General features: G+C 64.7%; 1 protein-coding gene across 1 annotated transcript; it reads left to right on the top strand.

Moving 5' to 3' along the window:
- Positions 1-251: 251 nt before the first annotated feature.
- TTI1 (TELO2 interacting protein 1) lies at positions 252-12,974 on the top strand (the record flags this gene model as incomplete). Its single annotated transcript, XM_054173523.1, has 7 exons — positions 252-2,554; positions 3,751-3,945; positions 4,644-4,792; positions 5,479-5,619; positions 5,927-6,131; positions 6,768-6,855; positions 12,788-12,974. Coding segments are annotated over exons 1-7 (3,219 nt in total), but the record flags the coding sequence as incomplete, so codon positions are not given.
- Positions 12,975-13,079: the final 105 nt, after the last annotated feature.

Here is a 13,079-nt window from a genome sequence, read left to right as displayed (position 1 = left end):
CGCGGCCGGGGGCGCACGGCGCATGTGCGGCCGCGCGGGCGGGGCTGGCGCACGCGCACCGCCACCGCGCGGGACCTTTCTGGCGCCTGCCCGCTCCGGCGGCGGCGCTGCCGGCCGCGGCCGTCCCCTGCGTCACTTCCGGCACATGGCCGCCCCCGCCTCCCTCCCCTCTCCTCGGGAGCAGGTAGGCGCGCCCCCGCGCCGGGCACGGCCCCGGCCCCGCTGAGGGCTCCCCAGCACCACCACCCCGGCCCCGAGGCCGCCCCCGGCAGCTGCCCAGCTGCTCGCCCCCGCTCCGGCATGGCCGTTTTCGACACCCCCCAGGAGGCCTTCGGCGCCCTGCGCCCCGTCTGCGTGCAGCTGACCCGGGCCCAGACGCTGGAGAACGTGGGGCTGCTGCGGGCGCGGCTGGCGGCGGTCAGCGCCCCGGCGCTGCAGGAGCTGCAGGAGTACGTCCTGTTCCCGCTGCGCTTCGCCCTGCGGCTGCCGGGGCCCCAGCAGGAGCGGCTGGTGCAGAGCCTGGTGCAGTGCATCTCCGCCGTGCTGGCCGCCACCTGCCTGAAGAAGCCGGAGCTGCTGCGGGAGCTCTTCTCCGAGCTCTGCTCCTGCCTCTCGCCCCCTCCCAGCTCCGGCAAAGCCGCCCCGCTGTCGGAGGAGCTGAAGCTGGCCGTGATCCAGGCGCTGCACACCCTGCTGCACGCAGCCCGCGGGGACGTTGTCCTGTCCCTGTACCAGCCTTCCACCCTGCCCCTCCTAGGATTTGCTGTCTCCTTGCTCCTGGGCTTGGCAGAGCACGAAAAAGCAAAGCAGATCAAGGTCTCTGCGCTGAGGTGCTTGCAGGTCCTGGTGCTGCAGTGTGACTGCCAGGAGCACCGGCCCCTGGCTGAGGACGAGGTGCAGCGGTGTGGGGATCTCTTTGCTTCCTTTCTGCCTGGGATGTCCATCACACTGTCCCGGGTGATCACTGGGGACATCAAACAAGGCCACAAACCTGTTGTCTCTGCCATCAGACTCCTCTATCTGACCCTTGGCTCGGTGATGGCTGACGCCCAGCTAGCCAGAGCGCCGCAGAGCAAAGAAAAGCTGCCGGCGGAGCAGTGCAGGATAGCGGAGCTGATGGTGCACAGAGGACCCGAGTGGAGCAGAAGCACTGCTGCCAAGCTCGCTCTCCTCCTGCAGAGAGTGGTTGAGTTTTCCTCCGTTCACCCCCACTGGAAAGTGAGGCTGGAGCTGGTGGAGCTGGTCCACCACTTGCTGGGCAGCTGCAGCCGGTCGCTGGTGGACTCCTTCGGCCACCTCCTGAAGGCCTTGGTGGGGCTGGTGAGCGACGAGAGCGGCGAGGTGCGCGGCCGCTGTCGGGAGGTGCTGCAGGGCATCGCCGAGCAGGGGGTGGTGGCTCAGAGCAGGGCTCTCGCCGACGTCCTCTCCGAGAACCTCCACTCCCTCGCCACGGCCCTGCCCCGCCTGATGAGCTCCCAGGATGACCGGGGCAAGGTCGCCACGCTGAGCCTCCTGCTGGGCTACCTCAAGCTGCTGGGCCCCAAGGTCGACGCCGTCCTCCGCTCCGCGTCCCACCTCCAGCGGCTGGCCCAGGCGCTGCTGCAGGTCCTGGAGCTGGACGTGACCGACGTCAAGGTCGTGGAGGAGAGGCGCTGGGGCCGGGAGGGACCCCCGGGGCCCTGGCAGCAGGGGCTGGGGGGGGGCGGCGGCTGCCAGAGGAAATACTTCCGCTTCTTCACGGAGGAGAAGGTGCTGCGGCTGCTCCAGCAGGTCTGCCGCGTCCTGGGCTACCACGGCAACCTCTACCTGCTGGTGGACCACTTCACGGGGCTGTACCGCCGCTCGGGGCTGTACCGCAGGCAGGCGGCCATGGTCCTCAACGAGCTGGTGACGGGGGCCGCCGGGCTGGGGGTGGACGTCCTGCGGCCCAGGGAAGCGCCCGTGGGGGCGGACGAGCTCAGAGGCGCCGTGGCGTCCATTCTGGACGAGTACACCGAGCAGGCCAACTGGTACCTGCCGACCGGCGCCGAGGCGGAGGAGCCGGCGCGGGGCTGGGGCGGCGGCGGCGCGGGAGGCCTCGTCCTCGCCCCCCCCGAGCCGCCCGGCGCCGCCAACGGCAACGTCTGGCAGCTCTGCATCCAGCTGGAAGGCGTCGGCCGCTTCGCCGCCGCGCTGGGCAGGGCCTTCCGCCCGCTGCTGCTCTCGGCCCTCTACCCGGTGCTGGAGAAGGCCGGGGCCGGCACCCTGCTGGTCAGCCAGACGGCGCTGGGGACGCTGGGGGACATCGGGGAGGCCTGCGGGTACCCCTCCCTGCGGGCTCTGATCGCCGACAACGCGGACTACCTGGCCGACGGCGTCGCCCTGGGCCTGCGCCAGCCGGCGCTGCGGCCCCACGCCGCCCGGGTGCTGGACGCCGTGCTGAGGCACTCGGACGCCAGCCTGCTGCCCCTGGTGGAGGACGTCATCCGGGATGTCCTCTCTGCCCTGGATCACTCCTACAACGAGCAGGCCGCCGCCTTCCTCGGGGTCCTCCGCTCGGTGATGACAGCTTTAGGTATCCAAGGGAGCTTGGCTTTGGCTGCTGCGGCCTTGCCGCGCCTCAGGGCACCTCTGGGCCTGCCAGGGTTCAGGTGGAATGGTGGCAGCTGTGCTGTGCTGGGTGGGCAGCCGTGCTGTGCTGGGTGGGCAGCTGTGCTGTGCTGGGTGGGCAGCTGTGCTGGGTGGGCAGCTGTGGTGGGTGGCAGCTGTGCTGTGCTGGGTGGGCAGCTGTGCTGTGCTGGGTGGGCAGCTGTGCTGTGCTGGGTGGGCAGGCAGCTGTGCTGGGTGGGCAGCTGTGCTGTGCTGGGTGGGCAGCTGTGCTGGGTGGGCAGCTGTGCTGTGCTGGGTGGGCAGGCAGCTGTGCTGGGTGGGCAGCTGTGCTGTGCTGGGTGGGCAGCTGTGCTGGGTGGGCAGCTGTGCTGTGCTGGGTGGGCAGCTGTGCTGGGTGGGCAGCTGAGCTGTGCTGGGTGGGCAGCTGTGCTGTGCTGGGTGGGCAGCTGAGCTGTGCTGGGTGGGCAGCTGAGCTGTGCTGGGTGGGCAGCTGTGCTGTGCTGGGTGGGCAGCTGTGCTGTGCTGGGTGGGCAGCTGTGCTGTGCTGGGTGGGCAGCTGAGCTGTGCCGGGTGGGCAGCTGTGCTGTGCCGGGTGGGCAGCTGTGCTGTGCCGGGTGGGCAGCTGTGCTGTGTGGCAGCTGTGCTGTGCTGGGTGGGAGCTGTGCTGGGTGGGCAGCTGTGCTGTGCTGGGTGGGAGCTGTGCTGGGTGGCAGCTGTGCTGTGCTGGGTGGGCAGCTGTGCTGTGCTGGGTGGGCAGCTGTCCCGCAAAGGTCACCACCAACTGCCCCTCTCCACCACCAGCTGCCCCTCTCCACCACCAGCTCCCCCTCTCCACCACCAGCTGCCCCTCTCCACCACCAGTTCCCCCTCTCCACCACCAGTTCCCCCTGCTCTGGCCTGCAGAGGTGCAGGAGTGAGGCCTTTAGTGGTGGATTTCCTGCTCCCAGCAGGGCTCTGCAGGAGCACCTGGAGCAGCTTGGCTTTGCTGCGTGGGTTTGACAGCCTCATGCCACCAGGAGGCCACCCTGCTGTGGCAGCAGGTGCCTGCTTCTGTGGGTCAGTCCCATCAGGCTCCAGAGGGCTGTTTGTCTGTCAGGGAGCCCGTGGTGGCCGCTGCCTGCAGGAGGGGCCCTTGCTGACCTGTCAGTGCCTCCTTTGCAGCTGCCTGGTTTGGACCCTGCTGTGATGAGGAGCATGGCCGTGGCCAGGCTGGGCAGAGCTGGAGCAGAGCTGTGTCCCAGGGCCAGCAGGTGGTGACAAAGCAGGAGGTGCAGCAGTTCTTCCTGGACTACATCAGGCAGAAGCAGATGGCAGAGGGAGATCTTCCTGAGACAGAGGAGGAGGAGGCAGGGGCAGGTCAGTGCTGTGTGTGCTGGAGGATGTTCAGTGTGGAGCAGGCTGCAGGCCCAGCAGCCTCCTGACAGCCTCAGGGCTGCTCTGAGCTGGCCTCAGCTGATGAGAGGTGCTGCTGGGTGCTCTTGCTGGGTTCCACTCAGGGCAGGTGAGGGCTTGCCTGGCTCCAAGGCACAAGGCACACTCTGGTTTTCTTCACCTCCATCACATCATTTGGGCTCAGGAGCCAACGTTGCCTCTTTCCCTCCCTTGGGAATCCCTGGGCCGTTTTCTCCTGGCTGCTGGGAGCCCCAGTCCCTTTTCTTCTGGCCTTGGCAGGCTCTGCACACATTCACCTCAGGAAGTTTTCAGTCTTTGCTGGGCTCTGCTGCAGTCCTGACCTTTAAAGACCTTCTCTTTAACTCCCCAGGCTTTGCAGTTCTAACCCCAATCAATGGGCACTGAGGCCATGGTGAGGGGAGGCTGCAAAGGTCAGCCCCTCTGCTCTGCCCAGGGAGGCAAGCAGACCTGCCCCAGCCCCACACCCAGCTGAAGCTGACACCTAACCCCCAGAGCTCAGGCACTGGGCTGCCTGGAAGTGTCTTGGAAAATGCCACAGCCTCCCCTGGGAAGGTGCAGAGCAGCTGTGGGGGGGAGGGGTTGTGACCTCCCACAGCTTCCAAGTCACCTCCATGCCTTCAGCAATGGTTTTTACCTTCCAGATGAGGTTCCCCCACTGGCTGGCCCAGAGCTGAGCAGCTGTGCCATGGAGGAAGAGGCTCCCCTGCCCAGCCATGCTCAGCTGGCCAAGGCTGTGATGGAGAGGTGCAGCCACCTGCTGTCCCATGAGAGCCTCCACCTGCGCCTGAAGGTTGGGGACTGGGGGCTTGAAGGGGTCAGGGGGAGCTGGGGGGGGTCAGCAGCACCTGCTCCCTGCTTGTGGAGCTTCCTCCTGGGGCAGGGTTAGCTCTGCCCTCTGCTTGCCCCACGCAGACCCTGCAGCTCTGGCAGGGGCTGGTTTGGCAGCAGCAGCTGCTGGGGAAGAGCAGCCAGGCTGGGCAGAACCTCGAGGGGGGCTTCACATCAGACACCTCCCCAGGGTGCTCAGTCCTGGGCCTCAGCAGAGCCTTCCTCCCCTCCCCCCCAAGTCCCCAGCCCGCTGCAGACTGTGGGAGAGGCTGGGTGGTGCTGAGCAGAGCTCCCAGCCTGGGCTTGTTTCGTTATGCCAAGCCTTTGAAGGTGGCCTCCTTTCCAGCTGCAGAGCCTGGCAGCCACAGCAGCGCTCAGCCCTAACCCAGATTCTGAGCAGAGCTCCCAGGTGCTGCCTTGCCACAGCAGTGCTGGGCTCCTGCTGCAGCTCAGGAGGCTGGGCACCGTGCCCTGGTGCCAGCCTGGCCCCGGGGTGGGGGGGCTGTCACTTGTGCCCTTCTGAGCAGGCCCTGTGCTCCCTGCCGGGGTCCACCCAGCCCCGCTCCCTGCCAGGCCCCTCTCCTGCTCCTGCTCCCTGCTGTGGCAGCAGCTGGGGCTGCAGCAGGGCTCTGACAGTCTGTCCCCTAGGTGCTGGAGGTGCTGGAGCTGTGTGTGACCGTGCTGCATCCCCATGGCAGCCAGCTGCTGCCCCTGGCTCACCGGGCCTGGCCGCCGCTGCTCAGCCGCCTGCTCAGCGACCACCCCCTGGCCGTGCTCAGGGCCTTCAAGGTACAGCAACCACCCTGCACACAGCCCCCAGGCTCCTGAGGGCAGCCCCAGCCTTGGCTAGTGGCTTTGAGACGGCTTGGAGCACAGCAGCTTGCCCAGGAGCACAGCAGCCAGCTGGGGTTGGGAGCTCTCCAGAGGAGGAGACTCCACAACCTCTGCGGGCAGCCTGCTCCAAGGGCTCTGCCACCCTCACACCAAAGAAGTTTCTGCTCCTCTTCAGTTGGAGCTTTCTTGGCTTCCAGTTTGTGCCCCACACAACCCCCCCTGTCTGTGCACCTCTCCTCCATCAGTGCTGTTTCTCCTGCAGGTGCTGTGTACCCTGGCTGATAAGTGTGGGGACTTCCTGAGGCAGAGGTTCTCCAAGGATGTGCTGCCCAAGCTGGCCCAGTCCCTCCTCAGCCAGGCCCCAGCAAGTGCCCAAGCTGGCCCTGTGTACAGCCACAGCCTGGCCTTCAAGCTGCAGCTGGCTGTCCTGCAGGGGCTGGGCTCCCTCTGTGAGAGGCTGGACCTGGGTGAGTAGCAGGCACTTGGCTCTTCTCCCCTCCAGCTGCCCTCTGGGAGTCATGTCCTGGTCTCCTCCAGCCTCAGCCCCTTCAGGTGCTGCTGGGCCTCAAGCTGTGCTCTTGGAGAGCTCTCTGCAGAGAGAAGCTGGTTGCTCTTCACTCCTCAGGAGATGAAGGGGAGAGGTGGTGCCCAGCACTCAGCCTCTGGCTGCTCCCCTCAGCCCTGCCTGGGGAGTGGCTGCAGAGGGGAGCACCTGCCTTGCTCTTCCTTAACTGAAGGGCTGGAGCCCAGTTCAGACTTGACTGGCCCCACTTTGGGGGCACCTCTGGGTGACCCTTTAAATGCAGCACCCCACCACCTCCTGCTGGATGGAGCCCTCTGAAGGTCTAGGGTAGCTTTCTGGAGCTGCCTTTGAGGAGGGAGAAGGTTTGCTGGTGAGCTGCTCCTCTCCTCTCCTCTCCTCCTGCCCTTGATTGCTTCCCTGCCTTTGCAGCAAGAGGCTTAAGAGGTGAGGTCAGAAGAGCTCTGGGTCAGGGACTTCAAAGGCTCAGAAGCCTCTGGCTGCCAATTTAGAGCTGATTCTGTTAGGTAGCAGCTGCTGAGTAGGTCACCTCCTACCCTTCTTCTCTGTTCCATTCCTGCAGGAGAGAGTGACCTGAATCAAGTGGCAGATGCCTGCCTGCCCTACCTCAGTGCCAGGCAGCCCAGGAAGCTGCAGGAAGCTGCCCAGAGGTAACTTCCCTTAGGTGCAGGAGCATCAGGTGTGCAGAGAGTGGGCAGAGGGGAAGTGTGACCCCTCTGCTTCTGCTGCTCCCCCAGGCCTCCTCCCAGTCTGGGTCCTGGATGAGGGAAGTCAGCCCTGGGTCTGGGGAGGTGTTTGCTGCCCTGGAGCTGGAGGAGTTCAAGAGAGGGAGGGGCTAAAAAGAGCAGGGGTTAGGTTGCCCCACAGGTTGCAGCTGCCCCCCAGCCCCTTCCTTGCCTTCCCTCCAGCCTCCTCCTGTTGGAGGGAGCAGCCTGGGGGCAGCTGGTGGCACAAAACTGTCAAGGGGAGGACAGCTGTGCCAGAGGCTGTGCCAGGCATTCCCATGGTGTTCATCACTCCATGCCCCCTGTAGGCTGAGGCATTTACTTCTCTTACCCTCCTGGTTCCCTGGGCACCTGGCTGGCAGCAGCCCAGGCTGTGCCAGGGGGGCTGGAGGCTGATTGGGAAGCTGGCAGCTTTGGCACCAGCCTGGCTGCAGGGTGTGGAAGGAGCACAGCCACAGTTCAGGTGAGCACACAGCAGCTCTCTGAAGTGCTGACAGCCACTTTGCTGCTTGCTGCTGCTGCTGTTGGCAGCTGGAAACCAGGCCAGAGGGTTCAGCAGCCACAAGGAATCACAGAGCTGCCAGGGCTGGAAGGGAGCTCAAGGCTCAGCCAGCTCCAACCCCCTGCCATGGGCAGGGACACCTCACACCACAGCAGATTGCTCACAGCCACCTCCAGCAAACACCTCCAGGCAGGAGGTTGCCACCACCTCCCTGGGCAGCCTGTGCCAGGCTCTCACCACCCTCCTGGGGAACTTCTTCCTCACAGCCAATCTGAATCTCCCCACTTCTAGTTCTGCTCCATCCCCCCCAGTCCTATCCCTCCCTGACACCCTCCAAAGTCCCTCCCCAGCTTTCCTGCAGCCCCCTGCAGATCCTGGAAGGCCACAATGAGGTCTCCTGGGAGCCTTCTCCTCTCCAGCCTGCACAACCCCAACTCCCTCAGGCTGTGCTCACAGCAGAGCAGCTCCAGCCCTCTGCTCCTCCTCCTGGCCCTGCTCTGGACACCTTCCAGCCCCTCCAGAGCCTTCCTGGCACAGAGGACACAGAGCTCCAGGTGGAAGCCCAGGCACAGAGCGGGGGGAAGGGAACAAAGCAAGCCCCAAGCCCCTGGCTCTGCTGAGGGTGGGGGCACAGCCCCCTCTGTGTGCCAGCCTTGCCCCCCCTGCAGCAGGGGCACTGCAGGCCTGGGAGGGCAGCTGCTGGGAAGGGCAGAGCTGCCCTGGCTCAGGCTGCCAGGGAGGGCTTTGTGTGGCTGGGCAGCAGGTTTGAGGGCAGGCTGGCAGGAGCTGCAGCCCTGCCTTTGTGCTGCCTCTCTGCACTGGGGGCACTGGGGGTTATTTTTACCTGCCTGGCACCGAGGGCAGCACAGCAGAGGGGCTCCTGCCTGGGGGCAGCCAGCTCCCTGGCACAATGGAGCCTGGCCCTGGGGGAGCAGCAAGCAGGCTTCAGCTGGCTATTTAGAACCTGAGCTGCTAAATCAGTAACAAAGCAGCCTGAAAGCTGCACCAGTTCCAACCCACCCCCCTGCAGGAGGAGTGGGGGAAGGGCCAGAAGAGCTCTGTGATGTGCTGGGGTCCTCAGCAGTGCTTTGTGAGGCAGCCTGGCTGCTGCTGGAGGGAAAGGGCAGCAGCAGCAAACAGCAGGCCAAGGAACTCCTTTTCTTTCTCCTGTCTATTATTTCCTGCTCTATTTTAAGGGGGAAAACAAAAAGCCACATCCCAGTGCTCCCCCCCAGCACGCAGGCTCTGAGCAGGCTCTGAGCAGGCTCTGAGCAGGCTCTGAGCAGGCTCTGAGCAGGCTCTGAGCAGGCTCTGAGCAGGCTCTGAGCAGGCTCTGAGCAGGCTCTGAGCAGGCTCTGAGCAGGCTCTGAGCAGGCTCTGAGCAGGCTCTGAGCAGGCTCCTGCAGCCCTGCTGGCCAGAGAGAGCTGCATGGAGGGCCACATCCTGCTGGCCTCCTGGCAGCAGTGCTGGCCTGGGGCTTTGGGGGGGAGCTCAGCCCTGTGTGATCCCTGCTCTCACAGCAGAGGGCAGCCAGAGAACCCTGGAAGGGACCTCCCCAGGGCCACCCAGTGCAACTCCCCTCCAGTCAGCAGCTTGCTCACAGCCTTCTCCAGCCTCACCTTGCACAGCTCCAGCCATGGAGCCTCAGCTCCCTCCCTGGGCAACCTGCTGCAGTGTTCCAGCAGCCTCCTGGGGCACAACTTGTTCCTCCCCTCCAATCTCAATCTGCTCTGCTCTCATTTCAAACCCCTGCCCCTGGTGCTGTCCCTGCAGGCCTTTGGGAGCAGTCCCTCTGCAGCCTTCCTGCAGCCCCCTGCAGGTGCTGGGAGGCTGCTCTGAGGTCTGCCTGGAGCCTTCTCTCCTCCAGGCTGAAGAGCCTGGGAAGGAGGTTTTCAGCTTGGAGAAGTCAAAGTGAGTTCAGACCCAGGACAAGCTCCAGGACAAGCATCACTCCTCAGCCCTGCTTCCCTTTCCTTCCTCCAGCTGCTTTAGCACCAGGTTCCTGCAAGCTCCAACCCTTTCCCTTGCTCTCCCTGCCCCTGAAAGCAATCCTACAGCCATGGGCAGCCAGGGCAATGCCCTCAGCCTGCTCCCTCAGCAGGGCTGCATCTTCAAACAGCTAGAGCAGAAGTGCAGTGAGCCCCAGCCCCAGGGCTGGGCTGTGTCACACAACTCAGCTTCCTCACTGCAGGAATCCCAGCAGGGAAAAGGAAGCTCAGCAGGAGCCAGCAGGGAGCAGCCCAGAGAGCCAAGCAGAGCCTGGGCTGCAGCAGAAGTGTGGCCAGCAGGGCCAGGGAGGGGATTCTGCCCTTCTGCTCCACTCTGCTGAGACCACAGCTGCAGCTCTGGGGCCAGTGCTGGAGCCTCTGTGCCAGGAAGGCTCTGGAGGGGCTGGAAGGTGTCCAGAGAAGGGCCATGAGGAGGAGCAGAGGGCTGGAGCTGCTCTGCTCTGAGCACAGCCTGAGGGAGTTGGGGTTGTGCAGGCTGGAGAGGAGAAGGCTCCCAGGAGACCTCATTGTGGCCTCCCAGGATCTGCAGGGGGCTCCAGGAAAGCTGGGGAGGGACTTTGGAGGGTGTCAGGGAGGGATAGGACTGGGGGGGATGGAGCAGAACTGGAAGTGGGGAGATTGAGATTGGCTGTGAGGAAGAAGTTGTTCCCCAGGAGGGTGGTGAGAGCCTGGCACAGGCTGCCCAGGGAGGTGGTGGAAGCCTCATCCTGGAGGTGTTTGCAGCCAGGCTGGAGGTGGCTGTGAGCAACCTGCTGTGGTGTGAGGTGTCCCTGGCCATGGCAGGGGGTTGGAGCTGGCTGAGCCTTGAGCTCCCCTCCAGCCCTGGCTGCTCTGTGAGTCTCTGCTGGGGGCCAGCTGGCAGTCAGTGCCCTCCCAGCCTTACTCAGCTCCTGAGTTGGGAGCTGCCAAGAGCAAGCTGAGGTCTCCCCAGGCCAGCCCCAGCTCCCTGCTCTGGGGGTCCTGCAGGCTCCTGAAGGGCTCAGGCAGGAGTTTGGTTTGGGCACGGTGCTGGAGCCACAAACCAAGTGGAAAAGGGAAGAAGAAAAGGCTTCTGGCAGCCAGCCAGGGCTGTTGTCATGCCCCCAAGGAGGCTTCTTAATCCCATTGATGGGAGCCTGTAGTTTTATGAGCTGCAGCAGGGGGAGGAAGTGGATTCTGGAGCTGCAGCTTTATGCCAGACTCAACAGGCAAAAGCAAAGAGACTCTGGGAACAAAGGGGAACAAAAGACTCCAGCATGGCTGAGGAGGAGCCAAAGGGACAATAGGCTTTAGGATAAGAGAGTTCCAGGGGAGGAATATTATCCACAGCTCAAGAAAAACCCCAAAGCCACCCAAAAAAACCCTTCCAGAGCTGCTGCAGAAGAGTTTGGGAGAGGCAGGAAAGGCTGAGAGGTGGCCTGGCTGTCACAGACTCAGGCTGGGAAAGAGCTCAGAGATCAGCAAGCTGTCCCCCAGCACCTCCTGACAGCCAAGCCATGGCTCCCAGGGCCACATCCAAGCCCCTCTTGAACACCCCCAGGGATGGGGACTCCACCACCCCCCTGGGCAGCACATCCCCAGGGCCAATTAACTCCTTCTGGGAAGAACTTTCTCCTCATCTCCAGCCTGAACCTCCCCTGGCACAGCTTGAGGCTGTGTCCTCTTGTTCTGGTGCTGGTTGCTAGAGAGAAGAGCCCAACCCCTTCCTGGCTCCAACCTCCCTGCAGGGAGTTGGAGAGAGCAAGGTGGTCTTCCCTGAGCCTCCTCTTCTGCAGGCTAAGCAACCCCAGCTCCCTCAGCCTCTCCTCCCAGGGCTGTGCCCCAGACCCCTCCCCAGCTCTGTTGCCCTTCTCTGGACACCTTCAAGCCTCTCAATGTCCTTCTTGAGCTGAGGAGCCCAGAGCTGGCCACAGGACTCAAGCTGTGGCTCCTGGGGAGTTTTGTCACCCCCTGACACCCCCCAAGGCCTCCTCCTCAGGGCTGCTCTGCAGCCACTCCTCAGCCAGCCTGGGGTTGGCCTGAGCCAGCTGCAGGACCTTACCTTGTGGAGCTCTGTGTCCCTCTGCCAGCCTGAGGCTCTGCCTGAAGCCTGGGGCAGGGCAGCAGCCACACTCTGGGCTCTGTGCTAGCACAGGAAGTTGCTGAGCACAGCTGGGACAGAGAGGGGAGTTCCCTTCTGGCCCTCTTGAGGAGCCCAGGTCAGTCCTGCAGCATCCCTGCTGGCTTGGGCTGTGCTGTCCTGGGCACTGCTGGCAGCTGGCATCCACAGCCTGGGCTCAGCCACCTGCACAGGGCACAGCACAACCAAACACTGCAGTTCAAGCCAGCAAACCAGAGCAGCCCAGCAGGGAACAGCCCTGGGCTGGCCCCAGGAGTCCTTGCCATGGAAGGAGGTTGCTTAGAGACTGCCCCAGGGTTGGGCAGGGTGGAAGTCCTTTGGCTGCAGAGCACTCCAGGCCCTCAGGAGATCAGCAGCAGCCCCCTGTGGGCACCAGAGGCAGGCAGCTCTCCAGGCACCAGCTGCTCTCCTCTCTCCAGGGCACAGGCTGGGGGGCAGAGGATGCTCCCTGGGAGTCTCAGAGGTAAAGCTGTGTGCTGGAGGTGCCAGCTGAGGACAGTTCCCACTCCCTGTGGTTGCCTCCCAGGGAGTCCTCTTTCCTGCCTGCTCCTGGGCTGTGTCCTGGTGGCAGGAGAAGGGGAAAGAGCCTCAGGCTGCCCCAGGGGAGGGTCAGGTTGGACAGGAGGAATGATTTCTTACCTGGAAGGTTGTCCAGGCCTGGCCCAGGCTGCCCAGGGCAGTGGTGGAGTCTCCATCCCTGGAGGGGTTTCCAGGCCCTGGAGCTGTGGTGCTGAGGGCCATGGGCTGGTGGTGCCCTGGCAGTGCTGGCTCCGTGGTTGGGCTCCAACGACCTCCAAGGTCTCTTGCAGCCAGAGCCACGCTGTGAGTCCACCCCAGGCACCCCCAGAAGGGGAAGCAGCCCTGCTGGGCTCATCCCTCTCTCCCCAAAGGCCAGAGAGGCTGCTGAGCAGCTTGCAGAGCCTGAGGGAGCTGTGCAGGAGCCATGGTGCAGGGCAGGGCAGGGCCACAGCCTGGGCACCCCTGGGCCCAGGCTGCCTTAGGAAGGGCTTTGCCAGCCCCAGCTGCAGAGCCAGAGCCTGGGGCAGAAGAGCTCTGTGCCCCCTGCCAGATGTGCAGCCAGGCAGTGCCTTCTCCTGGGCACCTCTCCTGGTGCTCCCTGCTGAGCCTCCAGGTGGGAGGGGGCAGCCCCCAGAGCTGCCTGCAGCCCCTGCCAGGGGCTCTGGTGGGTGCCAGGCAGCAGGCCTCCTCCTCCTCACCCTCTCTCCTTTCTCCCTGCTCTTTTCCAGTGTCTTCCTCCACCTGATGCAGCTGGACCCTGACAGCACCTGGCTGCTGCTGCAGGAGGCCTGCCCCCGCGGGTTCCCCTCCCCCCCCCATGCCAGCCTGCAGCCGGTGGAGCTGGGGGGCAGGGCCAGGCCCGGGGGAGAGCTCAGCCACAACGTGCAGCTCCTGCTGGACAGGCTGGGGCAGCAGGAGGGCAGGGCAGGGCTGGCCACACAGGAGCCTTCCCCTCCCTGAGGCACCTGCACAGCAGCTGGCAGGGGAGAGAGACACACAGCCCCCCCCCGGGGGCAGAGC

This window comes from Dryobates pubescens, chromosome 26 (genome assembly GCF_014839835.1).
Source record: "Dryobates pubescens isolate bDryPub1 chromosome 26, bDryPub1.pri, whole genome shotgun sequence".
NCBI classification, from domain to species: Eukaryota; Metazoa; Chordata; class Aves; order Piciformes; family Picidae; genus Dryobates; species Dryobates pubescens.
This window is presented reverse-complemented; position numbering and strand designations above follow the sequence as displayed.